At 33.4% G+C, this 26,275-nt stretch overlaps 2 protein-coding genes across 2 annotated transcripts; one reads left to right on the top strand and one right to left on the bottom strand.

Annotated features, from left to right (window-relative positions):
* The first annotated feature begins 7,163 nt into the window (after nt 1-7,163).
* LOC139892063 (phenylalanine--tRNA ligase, chloroplastic/mitochondrial-like) lies at nt 7,164-18,426 on the top strand. The gene is made up of 10 exons (XM_071875095.1): nt 7,164-7,485; nt 13,923-14,113; nt 15,287-15,493; nt 16,570-16,687; nt 16,879-16,955; nt 17,227-17,406; nt 17,537-17,581; nt 17,663-17,767; nt 17,897-18,010; nt 18,138-18,426. The coding sequence occupies exons 1-10, from the start codon at nt 7,245-7,247 to the stop codon at nt 18,186-18,188; spliced, it is 1,329 nt and encodes a 442-aa protein (XP_071731196.1). The 5' UTR covers nt 7,164-7,244; the 3' UTR covers nt 18,189-18,426.
* A 454-nt stretch (nt 18,427-18,880) lies between these two features.
* LOC139892062 (wall-associated receptor kinase-like 1) lies at nt 18,881-22,384 on the bottom strand. The gene is made up of 3 exons (XM_071875094.1): nt 21,517-22,384; nt 21,271-21,384; nt 18,881-20,185 (listed from the first exon to the last, which is right to left on the bottom strand). Exons 1-3 carry the CDS (start codon nt 22,343-22,345, stop codon nt 19,041-19,043), a joined length of 2,088 nt encoding a protein of 695 aa, XP_071731195.1. The 5' UTR covers nt 22,346-22,384; the 3' UTR covers nt 18,881-19,040.
* Between the last annotated feature and the right edge of the window lie 3,891 nt (nt 22,385-26,275).

The following is a 26,275-nucleotide window of genomic DNA, read 5'->3' as shown; positions in this document are numbered from 1 at the left end:
TTAAATGTTTCCAACATGTTAAGCAATCAAACTTGTTAAGACTTGATTAATTGAAATAGGTTTCATATAGACAATTGACCACCCAAGTTGACCGGTGATTCACGAACGTTAAAACTTGTAAAAAAACTATATGATGACATATATATGGTTATATATATAGTTAACATGATATTATGATAAGTAAACATATCATTAATTATATTAACAATGAACTACATATGTAAAAACAAGACTACTAACTTAATGATTTTGAAACGAGACATATATGTAACGTTTATCGTTGTAACGACATTTAATGTATATATATCATATTAAGAGATATTCGTACATCATAATATCATGATAATATAATAATTTAAAATCTCTTTTGTTATTATAAACATTGGGTTAACAACATTTAACAAGATCGTTAACCTAAAGGTTTCAAAACAACACTTACATGTAACGACTAACGATGACTTAACGACTCAGTTAAAATGTATATACATGTAGTGTTTTAATATGTATTTATACACTTTTGAAAGACTTCAATACACTTATCAAAATACTTCTACTTAACAAAAATGCTTACAATTACATTCTCGTTCAGTTTCATCAACAATTCTACTCGTATGCACCCGTATTCGTACTCGTACAATACACAGCTTTTAGATGTATGTACTATTGGTATATACACTCCAATGATCAGCTCTTAGCAGCCCATGTGAGTCACCTAACACATGTGGGAACCATCATTTGGCAACTAGCATGAAATATCTCATAAGATTACAAAAATATGAGTAATCATTCATGACTTATTTACATGAAAACAAAATTACATATCCTTTATATCTAATCCATACACCAACGACCAAAAACACCTACAAACACTTTCATTCTTCAATTTTCTTCATCTAATTGAACTCTCTCAAGTTCTATCTTCAAGTTCTAAGTGTTCTTCATAAATTCCAAAAGTTCTAGTTTCATAAAATCAAGAATACTTTCAAGTTTGCTAGCTCACTTCCAATCTTGTAAGGTGATCATCCAACCTCAAGAAATCTTTGTTTCTTACAGTAGGTTATCATTCTAATACAAGGTAATAATCATATTCAAACTTTGGTTCAATTTCTATAACTATAACAATCTTATTTCAAGTGATGATCTTACTTGAACTTGTTTTCGTGTCATGATTTTGCTTCAAGAACTTTGAGCCATCCAAGGATCCATTGAAGCTAGATCCATTTTTTTCTTTTCCAGTAGGTTCATCCAAGGAACTTAAGGTAGTAATGATGTTCATAACATCATTCTTCATACATATAAAGCTATCTTATTCGAAGGTTTAAACTTGTAATCACTAGAACATAGTTTAGTTAATTCTAAACTTGTTCGCAAACAAAAGTTAATCCTTCTAACTTGACTTTTAAAATCAACTAAACACATGTTCTATATCTATATGATATGCTAACTTAATGATTTAAAACCTGGAAACACGAAAAACACCGTAAAACCGGATTTACGCCGTCGTAGTAACACCGCGGGCTGTTTTGGGTTAGTTAATTAAAAACTATGATAAACTTTGATTTAAAAGTTGTTATTCTGAGAAAATGATTTTTATTATGAACATGAAACTATATCCAAAAATTATGGTTAAACTCAAAGTGGAAGTATGTTTTCTAAAATGGTCATCTAGACGTCGTTCTTTCGACTGAAATGACTACCTTTACAAAAACGACTTGTAACTTATTTTTCCGACTAGAAACCTATACTTTTTTTGTTTAGATTCATAAAATAGAGTTCAATATGAAACCATAGCAATTTGATTCACTCAAAACGGATTTAAAATGAAGAAGTTATGGGTAAAACAAGATTGGATAATTTTTCTCATTTTAGCTACGTGAAAATTGGTAACAAATCTATTCCAACCATAACTTAATCAACTTGTATTATATATTATGTAATCTTGAGATACCATAGACACGTATACAATGTTTCGACCTATCATGTCGACACATCTATATATATTTCGGAACAACCATAGACACTCTATATGTGAATGTTGGAGTTAGCTATACAGGGTTGAGGTTGATTCCAAAATATATATAGTTTGAGTTGTGATCAATACTGAGATACGTATACACTGGGTCGTGGATTGATTCAAGATAATATTTATCGATTTATTTCTGTACATCTAACTGTGGACAACTAGTTGTAGGTTACTAACGAGGACAGCTGACTTAATAAACTTAAAACATCAAAATATATTAAAAGTGTTGTAAATATATTTTGAACATACTTTGATATATATGTATATATTGTTATAGGTTCGTGAATCAACCAGTGGCCAAGTCTTACTTCCCGACGAAGTAAAAATCTGTGAAAGTGAGTTATAGTCCCACTTTTAAAATCTAATATTTTTGGGATGAGAATACATGCAGGTTTTATAAATGATTTACAAAATAGACACAAGTACGTGAAACTACATTCTATGGTTGAATTATCGAAATCGAATATGCCCCTTTTTATTAAGTCTGGTAATCTAAGAATTAGGGAACAGACACCCTAATTGACGCGAATCCTAAAGATAGATCTATTGGGCCTAACAAACCCCATCCAAAGTACCGGATGCTTTAGTACTTCGAAATTTATATCATATCCGAAGGGTGTCCCGGAATGATGGGGATATTCTTATATATGCATCTTGTTATTGTCGGTTACCAGGTGTTCACCATATGAATGATTTTTATCTCTATGTATGGGATGTGTATTGAAATATGAAATCTTGTGGTCTATTGTTACGATTTGATATATATAGGTTAAACCTATAACTCACCAACATTTTTGTTGACGTTTTAAGCATGTTTATTCTCAGGTGATTATTAAGAGCTTCCGCTGTCGCATACTTAAATAAGGACAAGATTTGGAGTCCATGCTTGTATGATATTGTGTAAAAACTGCATTCAAGAAACTTATTTTGTTGTAACATATTTGTATTGTAAACCATTATGTAATGGTCGTGTGTAAACAGGATATATTAGATTATCATTATTTGATAATCTACGTAAAGCTTTTTAAACCTTTATTGATGAAATAAAGGTTATGGTTTGTTTAAAAATGAATGCAGTCTTTGAAAAACGTCTCATATAGAGGTCAAAACCTCGCAACGAAATCAATTAATATGGAACATTTTTAATCAATAAGAACGGGACATTTCAATATATACTATAAAAGTTAAGTATGGGCATATATGATATAATCATGTTTAAGTGGGTAAATATGTGATTATTAAAATTAAGAAGGGTATATATGATAAAACCTCAAAGGTTATTTTATAATTATATAATTAAACAAATTAATAATCAAATTACATCTATAACATATATGACATAACTTTAGGGAAAATGGCACTGATATTGCTCAAAATAGATATATCATTAGTCGCAATATCAAGTCTTTTTCATTGTTTTTCCATTTGTATTTGTATAGTCTCCTTGTATAATTCATTGTATTGTAGTTAACTTTAGAATCATTGTGTAACTGAAGAAATATGGAAGATATTAAGAAATATGGAAGAAGTATGGAAGATATTTGCAAGAGAAATCGAAACAGTAACTTCCAGCACAATGGGACGCCGTTCAGGGCTTCGGGACGCCGTCCAGCCCTTTTAACCGGGACGCCGTCTAGTGTTTTGGGACGTCGTCCTGAACTTTAAACTGGGACGCCGTCTGGGAAAATGGGACGCCGTCTTGCTCCATGAAACGGGACGCCGTCCATCCTTTTAGGACGCCGTCCCGTAGTAGGTTTCAGCCGACTTTTGTGCTTTTTACCTACTTTCTCCACTTTAAAACCTCATTATTGAAGATCAGTTAGAAAGGGACGAACCAGGGAGTACAGAAACAGAATTTTCAGAGGCTTAGGTGACGATTCAAGGTGATCCTTGGAGTAATCCAGGATCACCTAATCCATCATTCCAATCCAAATTCAAGAATCATCAGGATCATCATCCAAGATTGCTTCAAGAGGTCGATTCTTTCAGTTCAATGAATTCTATCTTTATTTCCAGTTTGTTATTGTCTTTAAATATGATTGTTAGCTAGCTCTTTTATGCTTGTCTAGATTAATAACCAAGGTGTTGAATGTAATCTTATTGATTGAATGTATTATGCGTGATAGATTAAAGCTTGAATTAAGAACCATGCTTATTGCTGTTAAAAATCATTTGTATCTAGTTAATTGATATGTTGTTGATAAAGAGAACTCTTGTTGATGTATCATATTGATTTACAATCAACTTGTCTTAGATTGATTGTTTGCTAAACCGGACCAAGGGGGTAAACTAGATTAAAAAGGTTAAACAAAATAGGAATGAATTGTGTAGAGCGAACGCAAAGACAATTGTTATTCAAGTCTTTAATCTAGCTAATCAACTAGTCACAAACGAAAAGGTTTAAGTAATAGGGAACCCTCACTTAGTAATTCTAGTTTGAGTACTCGCTAAAGAGAACTCTTGGCGGGTCAATTTAGGCGATTAGCATGCTTATAATAGTTGTTTGATTACAAATACAAGAACCATAGTGAAAAGGGAACCCTTGATCTTGTTATTGTGTTTGCGTGTTTATCCGAGAGAACTCTTAGTAAACCTATTAGATAACTTACACACATAATTATTCAATCAGGCCTTAATATCAAAACTTACATTCAATATCGAGGGTAAAAAGTCTAGATGAGCATATTCCTTTTATTTGTTATAAAAACTATCTTTCATCTTCATAAACCTAAAATACCAAAAATTATTGTCTTTAAACTTATTCCTTTATTGATTTGCCCATCGTTAAAGGGCAACCCAATATCTTGTACTTGTGTGATTCCTTTTATTTTAGCTTAATCACAATTTAGTTCATACAATCTTAATTTGCACATATAACTGTCCTTGGAACGATACACGGATTTTACCATTATCTATACTACTACACGATCGGGTACACTGCCCGTTAGTGTGTGTAATCTTTAAAACCGGTACTTTCCATACGATAAATTCATATACCACTTTCCGCACATCAGGCACCAAAATGCATTGAACTTTCATCAAAATCCTATTGTATGCATTCAACTTCCAAAAGTCCTATTGTATGCATTCAACTTTGTATTTTCTCCTATTGTATGCATTCAACCTGTTATAACAGGTTACCTTCTAAGTCACCTTCTAGATATTTACATATTTAGTCCCTCATATTTGTAAACTCTAATTTCATTAATCCTTCTGTTAGATAAAACATTTATATTTATATTTATATTTATATTTATATCTTCATACATAAAACATACCCACATTTAACAACCTTTGTAATTTGGGATAATTTGGTCAAACATACCACAAAAGGGTTCAACATTAAAATTTAATGCATAAATTTTGCACAAAAATGTGAAAACTAAACATAAGCATTTAGAGTTTGTTACAGTATGGTTCTTCAACTAGTGAAATGACCCGTGGAACTACGGGTTTGTTTAAACGAAATAGTTTAATGACATATTTTAATTATTAAGTGAATGTAAATGCTAAAGTCATTTAGTTTAAGACTCGTGAAACTACGAATTCCGACTAAGAAATTTGTCTTTGTTTTTACAAACATGTTAAGACATGTATTTTCGCATACATATTAACGTAATTAATCCCGTAAAGAAAATTCATATTTGAATATTACTAATTTAATAATAAAAAATAATAATTATAATTATAATAATTAAAATAAATAATAATAAAAAATTGAGTATTTATATTTTTAATAATAATTAATAATCATTAGTAATAACAAATGGCTTTTGAAATTTTTTTAAAGATTAAAATACAAGTATTATATAAAGGTTGTATAATATGTTTCAAAATTTGTACATGTGTTCATTGTGTGTTTTGTAAAGATTGTACATGTTTTAAAATTTGTACATATGGTCATGAGGTGTTATAAGATTGTACATAATGCTTTAAATATTGTACATATGTTAATGGGGGTATTTTATCATAATGTTGTACATAATGCTTCATATATTATATAATTAACATGTTAATATTTTTATTAAAAAAATTAATTATATTAATGACATCATCATGAGGGACTTACAATTTTTCTTTTTATTTTTGAATTTTCTTTAAGCTTAGATAATCCTTATTTATGACATCATTATTTTAGAGATTTAATAGATACTATAGATTCATTTGAGAACGTGCGTTATCATCATCAAAACGTGGGTTTAGATATCTTTTCTTGTTATTATATTTAATAATTTGACCCTATTAATTTTATAAAGTTAACCGTAACACAAAGGTGATTATAACAGATAATGTAATGTAGTGTGTTTCCAAAAAAGCTTTTGAAAGCTCGAGTATTAAGCGTCTTCAAGAGCTTCTGTTAGAAGAATTTGCAGTTGATGAAACCGAAGTAGTTTTTAAATTAATTCACATCTTTTAAATATAAATGTTTTGTCTAACAGAAGGACTAATGAAATTAGAGTTTACAAATATGAGGGATTAAAGATGTAAATATCTAGAAGGTGACCTAGAAGGTAACTTGCTATAACAGGTTGAATGCATACAATAGGAGAAAATACAAAGTTGAATGCATATAATAGGACTTTTGAAAGTTGAATGCATACAATAGGATTTTGATGAAAGTTCAATGCATTTTGATACAATTTTCCACATAACTTTATAAGTGGAATACATAATGAATTAGTTCATTATGTTTTATATGATTAAAATGATGTGGATGCGGTTAAATTGGGACGGGTATCACTTATATTCATAACTGATTTAAAAATTTTCGTTAATCCAAACACGTGATTCAAAATCACGGTTATGGGTTTAATTCAGTTTTGTCGGTTAATATACTTATGATTCGGTTAATTCGTCTTTTTTCACCCCTATGTTTGTAGATATAAAAAAGTACGGAATAATTTCAACCGATAACCATTTTGATTCCATATTACAATTTTCACATATTGTTGTAAGATACACTCTACTTTTGAAATTGGTGATACACTCTACTTTTGAAATTGGTTTACTCTGGACAGAGAAATGACTTTTTTTATTCTTAAAAAAGAATCGAATGATTGTCCAAATCTCATCTTCCATACATCACTCATATTATATTGAGTTTTGTTGCACACTCCCAATGTAAAATACCATAGTGATAGCTAATTATCTAAACCAGAGTTCAGTGTGATACCATCTGAAAATTAAATCGATCCATATTCAGAAGGAAAAAGATTGGGCTATGGCGGCTGTGGCTGCTCTAACATCTGCTGCTCACCATATCCTTCATTCCAAATCCCCTTCCTCTATCTTTCTTCTTAACAACTCAATTACCCCCAAATCCAAATACGCTTTCAACACTTTTATCTCAATTTCTTCTCCTTCAACTTTTCTTCGCAGACACAAATCAACACAAACAACAGCTGCTGTAGCTTCTTCTTCTTCAGTCCTTGAAATTGGTGGTGTTAAAATTACCAAACAAGGTACAATTTTTCATTTTCCAATTCATCTTTATTTATTTCTGATTGGTTGATTGTTATTTAAAAATGACATCTTTTTGGGATTATAGTAAGTATGGTGTGTATGTACTATTGGGGTTTATGTGATTTATGTTTTTAGCTCATTTTTCTTAGAACAAATTGGGTATTATGTAATTATTGATAATTTATTTTTTCAATTTCAGATTCTACATTCATTATAACATTCACTAGTAAGACGCCCATTTTTGTTATGTACACAACCAATCATGCTTTTATTGAGAATAAGTCTGGATATGACCAAGTATTGTGGGTCACGTTTAAATATTCCTAGTTATTAGTTAAGTTGAAATTGTATTCCTTATTTTTAGTCCAATAACGTTCGTGTAGGCTAGTTGCATTTTTATCGTTTTTCAGTTATTTCTGTAAGGCTATATATAGCCATCTCTGGTTGAATAAAAGGTCAAGCATTTTTGCTATATCAATTCTCTAGTTATCGCATACTATTACAATTGGTATCAAGAGCAAAATACTTTACAAAATCAATACGTTGCAATCGTTCAAAGATCAGATGGCAGAAGAGAAGTCACTCATTCAAATCCCACGTTTCGATGGTCACTATGACCACTGGAGCGAGCTTATGGAGAATCTGATACGTTCAAAAGGATTGTGGTACATCATCGAGAAGGGTGTAGAAGAACCAAAAGAGGGTGTCACAATGAGTGACGCAGCACAGAAGGCATACGATAGCAATCGTATGAAGGATCACCAAGTCAAGCACATCTTGTTCCAAGCGTTAGATCGAGAGGTATTCGAGCAAATCTTGGACCGGAGAAATTCCAAGGTTGTGTGGGAATCCATGAAAGCAAAGTTTGGAGGAAATTCAAAGGTGAAAAAGTCTCTGTTGAATTCGTTGAGGAGAGAATTCGAAGTTTTGGCTATGAAAGGAGATGAAAGCATTGCGGAGTACTTTGCTAGAGTTATGGCGGTTTCAAATAAAATGAGGAGCAATGGAGAAGACATGCCTGATAAGAAAATTGTGGAGAAGATCATGAGAACTCTGACCGAAAAGTTTACATACGTAGTGGTGGCCATAGAAGAGGCACAGGACACGGACACCATGTCCATTGATGAGCTACAAAGCTCGTTGGTTGTACACGAGCAAAAGTTTAAACGCAGCAGCAGCGAAGGTGTCGATCATGCACTGAAAATTGAAGATTTTTCAGGAGGAAGAGGTAGAGGCAGAGGTCGAAATTCGTATCGAGGAAGGGGTCGTGGAAGAGGTCGATCTGGTAGCTTCGACAAATCAACCATTGAATGTTACAAATGCCATGGTTTAGGACATTTTCAATATGAATGTCCCCAATGGAGTAAGGAAGCGAACTATGCTGAATATGATGACCAAGATCAGATGTTACTGATGGCCCTTGAAGAACTCGAAAGCAAACCTGTCAAAAATATTTGGTTTCTTGACTCGGGGTGTTCGAATCACATGTGTGGTGATCGAGGTATATTCTTTAATCTAGATACTTCGTTCTCCCATACGGTTAAACTCGGAAACAACTCCAGAATGAAAGTGGCAGGAAAAGGTTCAGTGAGACTCATGGTAGATAAGACTAATTTTGTAGTCAATGATGTGTATTTCATTCCTGAATTGCACAACAATCTGTTGAGCATCGGTCAGTTGCAGGAAAGAGGTTTGGAGATTCTGTTTAAAAATGGAAAATGTAATATCTACCACCCACAAAAGGGTAGAATTGCAAGCTTGGGAGTGTCACCAAATAGAATGTACACTTTAATCACTGGTGAAGGAAAAATGAAAGATGAAAGATGTTTAAAAACAAGTACGTGTGACCAATCAAGACTGTGGCATCATCGATATGGTCACTTGAGTTATACAGGGTTGAAGACCTTGTATCAAAAGAACATGGTGACTGGGTTACCGAGTGTTGCCGCTGATGAGATTATTTGTGACTCGTGTATGAAGGGAAAACAACACAGATTGGCGATACCAAAGGCGACTAAATGGAGAGCTAGTGAGAAGTTACAACAACTTCATGTTGATCTATGTGGTCCTATAACGCCTGCATCGAATAGTGATAAACGGTACATATTTTGTATTATAGATGATTTCTCAAGAAAGACGTGGGTGTATTTTTTGAAGGAGAAATCAGAAGCTCTTCATCACTTTAAGGTGTTTAAAGCTAGCGTGGAGAAAGAAGCAGATACGTTCATCAAATGCTTGAGGACGGATCGAGGAGGGGAATTTAATTCCACTGAATTCAATGAGTTTTGTAAGCTGAATGGAATTAAAAGACAGCTTACCACAGCTTATACGCCCCAACAGAATGGCGTCGCCGAGCGCAAAAATCGAACGATTATGAATCTTGTTAGATCAATTATGATAGAGAGGGATGTTCCAAAGACGTTTTGGCCCGAGGCTGTAAAGTGGGTAAACCATGTACTCAATCGATCTCCAACTTTAGCAGTTAAAGATGTTACTCCCGAAGAGGCATGGGGTGGAATCAAACCAAGTGTAGACTACTTCAGAGTTTTTGGTTGCATAGGGCATGTACATGTGCCTGATGCAAAGAGAAACAAGCTCGAAAACAAGAGTGTATGCTGCGTATTACTTGGTTTCAGTGATGAATCCAAGGGTTACCTTATGTATGATCCGGTTGCGAAGAAAATTATCACAAGTCGAGATGTTATATTTGATGAAAATCAAAGTTGGAAGTGGGACGAAAGTTATGCTGCTGTTCAACAGATACAGTTAAGTTGGGAAGATGAAATGGATGAATTAGAAGAAAGCAATGAAGATGGGCAAGAACAACAAAATAATGCAAGTACTAGTGAAGCAAATGAAACTGAAACGAACGCTAGTGCATCAAATGAAACTGAAACGAATGTCATAGCAAGAGAGGGCAGAATTTTAAGAGACAGACATCCTCCCATATGGTCACAAGATTATGTTTCGGGTGAAGGGTTATCCGACGAAGAAGAAGAAACAGACATGATGATGATGATTTCTTCAGATCCTACCAATTTTGAAGAAGCTGCAAGAGATCATAGGTGGAAGCTAGCTATGGATGAAGAAATCAAAGCTATTGAAAGAAACAAGACTTGGAGTCTGGTCACATTACCTGCGGGAGCCAAGTGCTTAGGCGTGAAATGGATATATAAAACTAAACTCAATGAAGCTGGTGATATCGACAAGTATAAAGCTCGGTTAGTGGTGAAAGGATACTCTCAAGAACATGGGGTAGATTATGATGAAGTTTACGCACCCGTTGCTCGATTGGACACGGTGAGAATGATCGTTGCTCTTGCTGCATCTTATGGATGGAAACTTCATCAGCTTGATGTCAAATCAGCCTTTCTTCATGGTGAATTGAATGAAGACGTGTTTGTACAGCAGCCTATGGGATACGAGAAAATGGGAAGTGAAGATAAGGTATATAAACTGCACAAAGCATTGTACGGCTTAAAACAGGCGCCAAGGGCCTGGTTTAGCCGGATCGAGTCCTATTTTGCTCAAGAAGGTTTTAAAGCGAGTTCTAGTGAGCAGACATTGTTTGTTAAACAAGATGGAGGTAATATTCTAATTGTTAGTATTTATGTTGACGATCTCTTATTTACTAGCAATGATAAAGTGATGGTGGATAACTTCAAAATCTCGATGAAAAGAGAGTTTGAAATGACTGATTTGGGCGAAATGAAATTCTTCCTTGGAATTGAGGTTATTCAACGAAGTGATGGGGTATTTATATGCCAAAGAAAATATGCAAATGAAATATTGGAGCGGTTTGGACTGTTGGAAAGCAATGCAGTTTGTAATCCAATGTCTACAGGTTTTAAACTTGATAAAGATCAGAATGGAGTCAAGGTAGATGCTACGCAGTACAAGCAAATGATTGGAAGCCTAGTGTACTTGTCAGCTACCCGTCCGGACATTACGTTTGCGGTTAGTATGGTGAGTCGCTTTATGTCAAGTCCCACACAGGTTCACTATTCTGTGGTTAAGAAAATATTGAGGTATGTAAAAGGAACCCATGATTATGGTATATTCTATAAAAGGGGAGGAAGTCTTGATTTGTTGGGGTTCACCGATAGTGACTATGCGGGCGATATCGAGGATAGCAGAAGCACTTCCGGTTACGTGTTCATGTTAAGTGGAGGAGCTGTAGCATGGTCATCAAAGAAGCAACCAATAGTCACGTTGTCAACAACCGAGGCCGAGTATGTTGTTGCGGTATCATGTGCTTGCCAAGGTATTTGGATGAAAAGAATTCTAGGGGAGATTGGTCAAGTGGAGGATAAAAGCTTAGTCATAAAGTGTGATAATACGTCGACCATAAAATTGTCCAAAAATTCTGTGTTCCATGGTAGAACTAAACACATACGTGTGAGGTATCATTGGCTTCGAGATCTTACTAGGGATGGTGAAGTACAGTTGGAGTTTTGTGGCACACGAGAACAGCTAGCGGACATAATGACAAAGGCTCTCAAGATGGATTGCTTTCAAAGGATACGCATGAAGATGGGCATACAAGCTGCAACTGATCTGAACTAAATTGGTAATGAAGTTTAGTTCAAGAGAGGGATTATTGAGAATAAGTCTGGATATGACCAAGTATTGTGGGTCACGTTTAAATATTCCTAGTTATTAGTTAAGTTGAAATTGTATTCCTTATTTTTAGTCCAATAACGTTCGTGTAGGCTAGTTGCATTTTTATCGTTTTTCAGTTATTTCTGTAAGGCTATATATAGCCATCTCTGGTTGAATAAAAGGTCAAGCATTTTTGCTATATCAATTCTCTAGTTATCGCATACTATTACAGCTTTACAGGGCTCTACTGTAAACACCGTAAAGCATAGTATGATTGGTTGGGCACATAACAAAAATGGTTGTGTACATAGCACCCCTTTCTTAATATATTGACATAGAGGATTTCATTTTATGGATACCATAATCGAAAGCTGGAGCACTCGAATTTGGAAAGCGATTTAGAGGTTGTTAGGGCTGAAATGATTTTTGATCATCAAATCTAAAACGTTGCGCTTTTTGTTAGAGTGCAGTTTGACCATATTAAAATGAAAAATGATTGGTGGACCTACTTAGTCTGTTAGTTATACTACTACTATTACTAATATTACAAAGTGTTGCACTTTTTCTGTCATCTTAGTTGGATATTTCTAATAATTGGTTTAGATTAGTAAAATACACTTTGTTCTGTGAACAATAGTAAAGCAATTTTGGTAAAATCTGAAGGCGCATAAGTAACAGTAATTGCTGGATTATGTGAATATGATATTTTTAATTATATAATAACTTTTTTTTCATATGTCATGGTGATTAGTTTGTTTCACGCTTGCAAATATTTTTAATGTGTGCTTTTGGACATTTACATGTCAGAAAAGAGGTGCCAAATGCCTAGCTTTCCGGTTTCAAATTTCACTTAGATCATTCTTATTGTGTTTCAATGAAAATGTAATCTCTGTTAAACTTTGTATTAATGTACCACTAACAAAAACTTTTATAGATTTTATATATCATTTGTCATATCAATATTGAAGATGAAATATTGTACTCTATCCTTATCATTGTACACATCACATTCTCCTGTTAGATGTTAAATCTTTTCTTAGACCATTTTTAACCAGGCCTTAAAAGCGAAATCTGACGCCCCTAAATCTGAGTTGGCAAGTGAGGTGGCAAAAAGTTCAACGCCCTGACGCATCTGACGCCTGGGCATCAGCTGACGGATATAAAGGTGAGCGTCAGAGTTTTTCAGCCAATCAGAAGGCACCTAATATTTTTCTATATTATTAATTAATTTATTTTATACCCAACTTCTCGACTCGCGGTTAGAGAAACGACTTCTCTTTTATTATTCTAGGGTAGAGGAAGGATTGTCTACATCTCACCTCCCCCATACCTCGCATATGTGGGATTTTGTTGTTGTTGTTGTTGTTGTTGTTGTTGTTGTTGTTGTTGTATTTTATACCCAACTTCCTACATATTTTACCACATTACCCAAAATCTTTTCACTCACTCACTACTATTTAACTTCATTGCCACGTCAAAGTCAAAAACCTACTTTTTCACCCAACTGACTACACGTCACCATTAGGGTAAAAAATGGTCTTATATGGCTTAGTGTGAATCATTGGTGTAATCGGCTGCCGTCTCTGGTGACTAGCCTGTCCCGTTTCGCACAAAAATGTCTACTTAGTCGGTCAACACTGGTCAAAGTTAGTCAAAGTCGGACTGAGTTTGTCTGGGCGGGTTTGAGTTGGTTAAAGTTAGTTAAAAATTATAATATTTTATACTCAGATTTTGTGCTCTATACATATATGTTGAAATATTTACGTTTGAAATTTCAGATTGAGAAATGTACTGATGGCTAGTATTTTTTATTTTGTGTCTGATGATCTGCTAGATGTGGTGAAGGATGAGCCTACGAATAATGTTCCGGATCTGATATTCACTAAACTTGGACTGCAACTTCATAGGAGAGATGATCATCCTCTTGGTATTCTCAAGAATGCAATATACGACTACTTTGATACCAGCTATAACAATCAGTTCCATAAGTTTGATGATCTTTGCCCTATTGTTACTACTAAAGAGGTATACCCTTTAAGTTTCCTTTATACTTTTACATCTACTTGTTATATACTTCACCAAATCTGGTTGTTTTGATTATAAATAGTCTTAAAATAAAATTCATAATAAATTATTGGCAGACCCTTACTTCACTTGTAATAATCAGTTAAACATATCCCAACACGCTTTTCATTACCTTTTGTTTGATTATGTAAGACAATAACCTTAGATGATTTGTAATGGGTTATCTATAGTAAATATTTGCGATGCCCATCATTATATTCTTGAAGATGATCCCTACGTTATGCTCAAAGTTTCATATTATGTTTAACTAATTGATAAGAAAAAGAAAAGTTAAAATATGTCAAATATATCTATAGGGATTATCAGAGACTGTGGCTGTTTACTTTTTTCTCATTAAGATCTATATAGATATAAATTGCAGTATGGGTATGGAATGATGATATGCACTAATCAATGAATAAATAATGAATAATGTTTTTAGTTTATTTATTTATTCATATATTTTTTGCTGAATGGATGCCTAAATAAAATGACTATTTTACTTGAATGAATGCTTGAATGAATATTCTTTGCTTTCTTACAAGCATATATATATATATATATATATATATATATATATATATATATATATATATATATATATATATATATATATATATATATATATATATATATAGGGAAAAACTATTTTTATAATTCATAAATCAAGTAAACAACAACATTTAGCTAGCTTCTTTTATAACCTTTTCTCTTTTTCTGCAAATATCCACCGCAAGTTGAACACAAGCTAGAAAAAGCTACGACAAAACAAACAAACAAACACACTCAAACAATCCTATACACGACTACGTTATGCCATAAACACTACAACTATGTAAGTTGCAACGCCAAAAATCCTAAACCACACAAAACCTAACCAAAACAAAGGAATTGATGTAACAAAGACTCGTACATATCCAAATTCCAAATACAACATGAAACTACTCAATAAATTAATAGTTATCACCATTGTAAATTGCAATGAATGAATTTATATAAACCAAACATGTGTACAACACCACTGAAAGTTGTTCATTATCTTATATGTAAAAAGAGAAGGCTACATTTAAAAAAAAATATATACGAGATTCTTACGTTTAGTTGTTATCCTTGATGGAAAGTTTATTCGTGCAGAATTTCGATGAAGTCTTGGTTCCTGCTGATCATGTAAGTAGGAGTTACAATGATACGTACTACGTTGATGCAGAAACCGTGTTAAGGTGCCACACGAGTGCGCATCAGGCTGGTTTATTAAGAAAGGGTTATTCCAATTTTCTTGTTACTGGTGATGTTTATCGTAGAGACTCCATTGATTCAACTCATTATCCTGTATTCCATCAGGTATCTTTTTTGTTTCTGAACCAAACTATAATTGTATAACTAACTGAGTTTTATGGTGTGGGATTGTAGGCAAAAGTCAAATTTGAATAGGTTGATCAGCCAACATTTTTTTGCTTTCTGTGTCTTGAAATTAAGTATTGTGTTCTTTATGATAACAAAAAAGATATCAACTTTTTTTTTTGAACGGCGGTAATAAGGTCACTAGGTCACTGACCCAATCATATCCAGGAAGTCACAGGTCATGGTCACTTCCTACACTCGTTAGGAGGAAACGTTAGGATATTGCACCCAAGGAAAAACCCCCCTTGCTAGATATGGGCAGAACCCACCATTTGCAAGAACCCCTGAGGACTTCATAACCAATTGCAAAAGCAAATTGCATTATGAAAATCCCCATTTGAGGCTCGAACTCGAGATGTCTCGGACACCCAGAAAAGGGCGGTAACCACTTATATATGGATATGGTTAAAAAAAATGATATTATCTAAAGACTGTTTGTTTTAAACATTAACAATGATTTAAGTCATTATAACAATTTGAGTTCACATTAGAATGTTTTGCAACCTCCGGCCTGTTTATATTTACTTAATGATAGTGTTGCATAGCTCGGAATTACTCGGCGATTTGCAACCCTCGGTCAAATTTGGCCAAACTCGGTCAACATGGTTCAAAATTCGGCCAAAACTCGGGATTACTCGGAAAACCAGTCAAAATTCGGCCAAAGCTCGGGATTACTCGGAAGATCGGTCAATACTTGGTCAAAATTAGTCAACTCTCGTAGCCAGAAATCAATCAATCTACCAATTTGACCCATTTGTAATTAATGTTTTGGATCAATTCCGAGCTCTAGTTTCAGGTGTTTAAATTAAGCCATAGTTATTGCAATCTTCCTGTTTAGGGCCAAAACTGCCCACAGAGAAAAATGTAAACTTACCTATACCTAGCTTAATTCAACTGATTATCGAATTATTATATTCCAATTGTTTAAATTGCATTACTGAGTTTCAAATATTCTAACAGACCCCAAGTTATGCATTTCATGTATGCTTCGTGAATATGTATATGTGAATGTGTAGATGGAAGGAGTTAGAGTCTTCAATCCAAGTGATTGGAACGGTTCTGGCATCGATGGCACTTTATATGCTGCACAGGATCTAAAAGCATGCCTCGAGGGTTTGGCACGTCACTTATTTGGTAAGAGATTGATGTTATCGTTTAAAAGCGATATTTCATAATCAATCATCGTGTAATGATTCAGAATTTGTATATTAATACTATTTGTTAAGTTGAGCTAGAAGTAATACAATGTATTTGTATATAATATATTACTTCTGAGCAATGAATTAAATAGAATTTAGTGCTTAATATCCATTGGAAATATTCAGGTGCGGTTGAAATGCGTTGGGTTGACTCTTATTTTCCATTTACAAATCCATCTTTTGAACTCGAAATATTTTTCCAGGTAAGGTTATTTCTTGATTTATTATCTCTGTTGTAAGGTTATTTCAATTTTTGAGTAATTATAATTGATAATTATAATTAGACTATCAATTACAACTGCATAATTATGTTGTGTGAAGAATAATAACTCTAGTTTTGAGGAATTTAGGAGTTTTTAGGCTTTCGAAATATACTTCAGGTGAATAACGGCATGTTCAACATATTTGAACCAAATTACTACCTTTTATTCCCTTAGATATTTTTACGTAACCCATATCGATCGAATTGTTCAGGAGAAGTGGTTGGAGGTACTTGGTTGCGGAGTGATGGAACAAGAAATATTAAAACGAAGTGGGAAGACCGATAATGTGGCTTGGGCGTTTGGACTTGGGTTGGAACGTTTAGCAATGGTCCTATTTGACATCCCAGATATCAGACTTTTTTGGTCTACTGATAAGCGCTTCACTTCTCAAGTAATTTATTACTTTTGGATGAAATGAATAGTGAAACTATTTTCATTTTTTAAATATAAAGAGATGGACGATTTTTTTTTCTAGTTCTTGAAGCTAATATAATTTTGATGATCTTCTCTCACTAATGCAGTTTACCAAAGGTCAACTTGGTATAAAATTCAAGCCATTTTCGAAGGTAAAATCAGCATACTGTTGTCTTGATCAAATAATAGTTGGTATGTTTTAATAATATGTATATTATGTATATTATTTGCAGTATCCACCTTGTTACAAAGACATGAGTTTCTGGATCAACGATTCGTTCACTGAAAACAATCTTTGTGAAATTGTTAGAGGTGTTGCTGGTGATCTTGCCGAGGAGGTACAAAACTATAAATCATTTGGTCGTTTTTAAATTATCTTCAAATCATTTACAACTCTTTCTGATTATCTTTACATTATTATTTTTCTTTATTTTATATAATATAATATAATATAATAAATCTTTTAGGTAGTATTGATTGACAACTTCACCAACAAGAAAGGAATGACCAGTCATTGCTATAGGATCACATATCGTTCCATGGAGCGCTCTCTTACTGATGAAGAAATAAACGAGCTACAGGCATATTATATTCTTCACAAGAAATAAAGTAAATCCTTATAATCCTTGGTAAAATATTACTTTCGCGTTGCAATCCACAACTCATATTAGCTATATGAACCTTACAATGTGTTGTATATTGATGCAGTGGAACGTCAGAGACCAAGTGCAAAGCCAGATGAACGTTGAACTAAGATGATTTTTGATGCGCTTGATAAAATTGTGTTAATACCTTTTATCATTTACAATAGCATACTGTTAGTTTTGGTTTTATAAATGGAAGTCACTCATTAGTTGTAATTTATTTCCAGTTGTAACCCTAGTCCTCTCTTTTGATGCTTAATAATTTCGACATAATGTCACATCACAATTCACAAAGAGTTGTGTTTGTGAAATGGGGCTTTGTTGTATTATGAAAATTTTGACATTTTTCTTTCGGGATCCTTGATGGGTTTTTGTTTTGAGCATCGGGTTCTTTCTTGTTACAAAAGTTTGAACCTTTTTGTTGCAGATTTAGTTTACAGAAATACACACACACAATAACTTTCTAATGCTATTTTCTTAATTTTTGAAAAGTTTGACAATTTTATACTTGAATTCTTCATGGGTTTTGTTTGTTATAAAAGGGGGTTATCTAAATTTCAAGGAATTGGTTCTTGCTGGTATTTTTGGGTTTGTATTCAACAATTTCCTGTAAAGATGACCTTTTTCACAGAAATGGGTTCTTGCATGCTGGGCTAAGTTTCGCTTGTAACATAATTTTAATCCATGAAAATAATATCTGTACCATTATATATTTATAATATCATATAACTAATCAGAACATCAAATGATGATAAATATCGGAAACAAAAATCCTTGACAGAAAAGGTGGTTTTTATATAACGCTAGTAGATAATAAATTCATGGATATGTGCCCCTCTAGTAGGAATACAATACAATACATACAATAAAATTTATATTTATAATAAAATTATCAAGTGCAGAAAAAATAATATATAATTATAATTTATAATTAAGTAAATCAAAACATTGTTATCTAAATCATCCTTCATGATGTTGAATTATCGAACGATAAATCGATCAGTTCTTCTTCTTCTTTCCCTGTATAGTACAATTTTTTAAAACTTTTTTGAACTGTAGATGGTACATGAGTTGTCCTGATGCTTTCTAACTCGGATGCAACTTCTTTCATTGTAGGTCTATTCTTACCGTTCAAATTTAAGCATCGCATCGCTAGGTTCGCAACAGCCATAATCTCACCCCGATAACCTTCGTTTACAATTCTCGTATCGATAATCGACATCACTTGACCTTCTTCCATAGCCACCATGAAATGTGTAGCCAAACTTCTATGTTCATCTAATCTTGTGAATGATATCGGTTTCTCTCCCGTTAAAAGTTCAACCAAAACAACCCCAAAACTATAAACGTCGCTCTTTTCAGTAAACTGGCTTGATTGAAAATACTCCGGATCTAAGTAACCAAACGTCCCTTTAACCAAAGTAGTCAAATGCGTTTGATCAATCGAAACAAATCTTGAAGTTCCAAAATCCGACACTTTGGCTAAGTATTTGTCATCCAATAGTATATTACTAGATTTAATGTCTCTATGGTATATAGGAATCGAAGTCGCCGAATGTAAATAAGCTATGGCTCCAGCTATCTCCGTAGCAATTCGTAACCGTGTGTTTAATGTTAGCGGGAACTCATCACTATCATCATGAATATGCGCATACAACGTTCCGTTTGAGATGAATTCGGAAACTAAAAGAGGAACCTCGGTTTCTAAACAACATCCCAAAAGTTTGACCACGTTTCGATGGTTGACTTGTGAGAGAATGACAACCTCGTTTATGAATGGTTCTAGTTGACTTTCGTCAACTAACTTTGATTTTTTAACTGCTACGATTCTTCCGTCAGTTAACATGCCTTTGTAAACTGTTCCTTGACCACCTCTGCCGAGTATTCTGTCCTTGTTGAAATAGTCGGTTGCTTTTTCCAACTCTTTAGCAGTAAAAAGTGTCGTTTTATCTACTAAACCTTCGTCTGCTGATTCTTGCTGCTTTAAGAGTAGACCACCGTTACGTTTGAAAAATCTTTTCTTTCGTATATTGTCTTTTGTTTTTTGGACTAATTTGTAAGTTGCAAATGTTGCTGCTGTAAGCATTAGTACCCCCACACTTATGCTAACACCTGCAAATTTCCATCAAATCAGAATAACATAATTCGATTTTAAAGATAGGAGCTGGAGAAATGGAAAGGCTTTGTTAACAGGTATGGGTCAAGTTCAACTGAACCACATCCTTATTTTTAGCTTATTTTGTAAATAAAGGCAAAATGTGTAGATTGGCAGGAACACCTAAATCCAGTGTTTCATTTGGAAACCCACCAATGACCAAACCCTCTGTAATAGTCGGATGGCTGTAAAGCCCATGTGGCAGAGTATCATCTCACTTTGTCGAGCGTTTTAAACCTTTGCCAAGAGTGATACTCGAACCTGCACCCATTTTGGCATAGGCTTGCGCATGGTAGACCCCAGCTTCTAAGTCAACGGGAACCACTGAGCTATTAGCTCGTTGGTTAACTTTAGGGGAGGCCCAGAGGGGGAGCAACCCGATCAACCGCTCGGGGCACTAGGTTTCAAGGGCCCAATTTTATTAATATATAAACATACACGATTAGAAATTTGAGAAACATGGGAACTAGGAAAACACAAATAAAGTAGCGAAAGCAAAGCACAATAGGCCCAAAAATAAACAATCATAAGCCCCATAAAAAAAAGAAATCAAAGTCCTCTGGCATTCTACCAATGCTCAAATAGTATTTTTTTTAAATAGCTTATATTTTTCGTTAGGGCCTAAGGGTCTCTTCTTTCACATCGTTCGTACTTAAATTCTCGGGACTGGCCCTGGTTAATTTGTAAATAATGTGCGGTATCTGATTAAAAAAAATATTAACAAAAAGAAGTCGATCGATTTATATAGAAATCATTAGAATGTTTTCGTGAGCTAGAATATACTTGGGATGATTCTTCAACCCTTTTGACCCATTAGACCAATTTGTCCCATTCCCCGTTTCGTGAATTCTAATGCTTAACAGATTTGACTCATTAAAAGTACAAACTATACCAAATTGACTCGGTTATAAGTAGAGGGGTCTGCTACCTCTCTGTTAAACATTCAACGATATAACCTTAAAACATATCTCAAAATCACAAATATAAACTACATATACATGTAATATCGACTCAATTATAACTAAAAGGTTTATAACATTACCAAGAATAATCCCCATAGTTGATGATTTGCTTCCTACGTGTAAATAAGGATTACAGGTAACATTACCCCCAACCAACTGACATTCACCCATACAACTGGCGCATGCTTCAACAACTGAATAGCAAAAACACACAACCAAAGACAACCTTATATCAAAACATCACAAAAACACAAATATTAAAAAAAAAAAAAAAAAAAAAAAAAAAAAAAAAAAAAAAGTCAAGCGAGTACCCAAATATAACATACCTTGACATCCATTTCTTAAATACGGGCTCCCTTCTTCAACAGGAGAACAACTACATCGGAATGAATCAACGCTTGTACCATTACCCAAATAAAGTTTGTCTCCTATAGACGAACAATTATTCCCACTTATTATATCCCGTTCTGTCAACCTCCATCTAAGTGAAATCGGAATAGACGAATTTTGCACCACAACAGATTGACCCGCAAACCTCACAGCAGAATACAATCTTTCGTCCACCAAAAATGCTGACCCGCAACTTCTCCCACTCAGCCCGCTCAATCCCGAAACATTCACACTATAGGTTTCAAGATAATACGGAAGTGTAGTTTGACAACAATTTATACCATAACAACTGTTTCCCTCATTACTAACACTTTCATTCCGACATATCGTCGAACACCCTGTTAGCAAATTCCCCTGTTCCAAAATAACCGCATTTCCACACCCTTCAACTGTAAATCTGTTATGTTCTTGCGAAAACAAAAACGGACTACCGGTTAAGTCAACGCTCAATATTTGACTACTGTTTCTAACTGTGTTTTGACAATCAGAAGTCATTGAAATGTTAACAGTTACTGTTTGGTTGTCTAGGTTTAAAGACATTATTTGTAGGCTGTTAACAGCTGATAGATACGGTGTTGATGAGTTACAAGTAACGGCGTACCATTCGTTGTGATAACAATCTGACCCGATTCCAAACGGGTATGGAATGGTTGTGGTTCCACATGTATCGTTGCATCCGGGCCTTGCGTAAAGTGCAGTTAATGTAGTTATTGATGATGTTAACGAAGTTAATATAAGGATGTTGAGTTGGAGTATGAACTTCATTGTTGTTGGAAAAAATGTAATTTTTTTGTATGGAAATTAAATGGTTGTATATTTGTATATATATAGTATATGATAATACGATATATTTGGCTACCATGAAGAGGTGAGTTGCGTTTCAAATATGAAGATATTTTATTGAATAATGGAAACTGGAAGGAAACTCGGCCTCAGGTCATGTGTGACGTGTTCGACTGATTTTTGGTTTATGTTGTATTTTATAGTTAAATTGCAGTTTTGACTGGTTAAGGTTATTGTTGCAAGAAGATTTCAAAGGGGTTTAGTAAAAGCATGGCTCATTTGACTGTGTTTGAGACAGATGCATTTAAGGAACAGTTTAATACTCCTTTTATGAAATTGTAAGAGTCGAATGTAATTGTAAATTTTATTTTAGGCATAGACTTTTTATGTAAAAGATAAATTGTCCACTCTTTTTACTTGAACATAGACTTGTATATTTATACTTAGTTACATGACCCGTGAAATCTCGGGGTTATTAAATAGTTTAAGTTTGAACATACGATTATTGGAAATACTTACAAAATCATTGGGAAAATAACCTAATCACTGAAGTTTATAAAATGCATATAGCAAAAGAACTATTATGAAGTTAAACTTCAATCTAACTTTAACAGGTCTAAATACATACCTTTGGATCATAAAATATATGTGTTTCAATTTTTAAAAAGTGAGTTTTCCATATTGAATTCAGCTCCTAGCATTGTACTACAAGGAAATTGAGTATCTCACTTTGGAAGATCTAGCTGGACTTCAATCCCACTCCAATAGCCGACTTGTGCACTAAATCTCTGGCTAATACTTTCGTCAAGTGATCCGCCAAATTTTGTTGTGACCTAACAAAGCTTACAGAAATCAGTCCATTTGTAATCAGCTCGTTAACCATACTGTGTCTAACACTTAAGTGTCTAGACTTTCAATTATACATTTGGCTATAGGCCTTAGCCAAAGTAGCATCATTGTCACAACAGCAGATGGGGATATGAGATATTGACTTTGGAAACAAAGGAATTTCATATATGATGTGCGCAGAGGTATATATGAAATAGTTATATTTTTTTACTACAAAATAAGACGAAATACAATACAATTTTACACAAGTTATTTATTTATTTATAGAGTGGATATACCTAAACCTTGCTACAACACTATAGGCAGTGTACCTAATCGTAGAGTAGTGTAGTTTTTAGTAAGTCCGGTTCATTCCACAGGGAGCTAGCTGAGTTTAACGCTATATTTTTTTAAAAAACTATATTTGTATATAAATATATAAATATATATATATATATATATATATATATATATATATATATATATATATATATATATATATATATATATATATATATATATATATATATATATATATATAAGTAGTATTATTATTATTATTATTATAAAAAGGGGGGTTTTACCGTTTAATGACCGGTTTGTCGATTTTAAAATAAAGCGTAAAGATAAATGACGATAATATAAATGACATAATTTAGATTGCGATAAAGTAAATTGCAGTAATTAAAATGACAGTAAATAAAGATACGATGAAATATGAAATAAAAGTATTATGCTTATTTAAACTTCCATAATCATGATGTTTGACGTTTTGATTTTAATTAATTGTTACCCGGGTTAATTGTCCTTTGTCCTGGTTTATTTGATACCTATCTGGTTTTTGTCCATAATAGTCCATCGGTCATAATTATAAAATGCTCGTCAAATTAACCTTATTCCCGAAGTCAAATATTCCAACTAATTAGGGATTCGAACTGTAACAAGGTTTTAATACTTTGTTTAATGATTACACAAGGTTATCGACTGCGTGTAATTCAAGGTTTTAATACTTTGTTAACAATTACACCAATTATCCTTGTATGTAATCCACCCATGTTTTAATGAGATATGAATATTAATTTATCCACTTGATCAGAATGAATAATCAATTACCCAACCCGAATAATTAATTAAATGATCGTAAAAGATGTCGTATAAACGTCACTAAATAGGACATACATAATCATTTTAATAATTATTAGATTAACTAATTTGAAGATAGGTTCGACAGATTCTAATGAGTTGTCATTCGATTAGACAATACCTCCTATCTATTAATAGTCAATAGTCCAATGTCCACAAGTGTCGGTCTTTTGTCCAAACCTTAATTATGGTACAAAATCTAATAACCCCGTCTTAATATTTAGCCTAACATCATGATTACTTCGGCTCAAATAAGCATAATAATAATTTAGTTACGAGACATTAATTTAAAAAGGAAGAACATAGCTTACAGTGATTATTTATCGCGTAGCGTTACACGGACAGAATTTTGACTTACAAACTTACAACATTCGCTAACATAACCTTATTATTATTATTAAACTTTAATATTAAAATTATAATATAAATATAAATATATATTTTGAGAGTAAGAGATAGAAAAAGATGTGATAAATTCGTCCGAAAAATGCTGAATTTATAGAATGTGGCCTGCTACAGTAACTCATACGGTCGCATGAGATTTGTGCCTTCTGGCCATGCGATCGCATGGCCGTCATTTCCTGGTCACATACTTTTTGGCTCCTAGGTTGTCGACATATTTATTTAATATATATAATACATATATAATTTTATATAATTATATATATATTATATTATATTCATGTGCATATTTGATTTGTAATTTTAGCTCCGTTGCATCGCGCGTTGATAGTTGGCTCAGGTCCCGGTTCTGGATTTTCGATAGTCCTTGCGTACAATTTAATATCTTGTATTTTGCGTTTTGCGGCTCGTAGTCTTGCAACTTTTAGACGTTTCCTATCATTAAATTGAACCACTTGAATTATATCTTGTACATTTGAGCTTTTTGGTCATTTGCGTCTTCAAATCGTCGTTTTCTTCTTTTGTCTTCGCACTTATTTATTTAAACGAATATTATATAAAAATAGAACAATTGCAACTAAAAGCTTTACATATTGGAAGGATATTGTGCCTAAATACATGTTCATTTGGAGCACTATCAAATATCCCCACACTTGAGCGTTGCTTGTCCTCAAGCAATACAGAACTTAAAATAAAATCACACTTCACTCGAATCACTTTTTTTTATTCTCACACTTTATACATCAGTGATTTTGATACGGTGGTATAAACAATGATAGTAAAGATGTGGTTTACAGTCCCACATGACTATTAAAAATTTAGATCCTTTAAGAAAATTGGATCTTTATGAAAATATTTGATCTTTTGAAAATTTATTCTAGCTTTTACCCTAGATAAGTTTTCCGGAATAACCCTTCACCGGTGTTTGCAAATTGTTTTTGTGGGTTTGGTGGGTTTCAGATTTGAAAATTTTAGCTCAAAACTTATGGTTTTGTGTCACCCACTTGCTAACCTTGTATTGGGAAAGCAACACGTCCAGTATACTTGCTCCGTATATTACCTTTCGGTAAACTACCGTCCAGTTGTAAAGGAAAGCGTTGAACAAGCAACTGTTAAGGCAATGTTCCGTGACATGCTTTTGAGTATGGTATATATCGTGTCGGATGCAATTACTATCCTTTGTAGGAGCAATAGTAAAGATCACCCTATAGTTTTTCGGTCTGGCACAAGGTCCTGTCTTCGACCATGCTATGCAACCACCGTTCTTACGGTTGACACCCGATTTGGTTCAGGTGACCTAATGAATTCCGGGTGAATTCCTAGGATTTTACATTCAATGGTAATGAACGCATTAAAAATAGGGTTTTCAGAAAACAAATCGGTTTGTAATTTGATCAAAATATTTTCTCGTTCAAGCTCGAGTTTAGATATCATCGAATTCCATGAGTTTGTAATTCTCAATCTTTAAAGTCAATCTCAAGGATTGAGTAACATCAGGCTTAAAAGCTGATTTTTAATCTTTAAGGAGATTATCCTTTC

The sequence above is a fragment of the Rutidosis leptorrhynchoides genome, chromosome 2 (assembly GCF_046630445.1).
Source record: "Rutidosis leptorrhynchoides isolate AG116_Rl617_1_P2 chromosome 2, CSIRO_AGI_Rlap_v1, whole genome shotgun sequence".
Lineage (NCBI taxonomy): Eukaryota > Viridiplantae > Streptophyta > Magnoliopsida > Asterales > Asteraceae > Rutidosis > Rutidosis leptorrhynchoides.
This window is presented reverse-complemented; position numbering and strand designations above follow the sequence as displayed.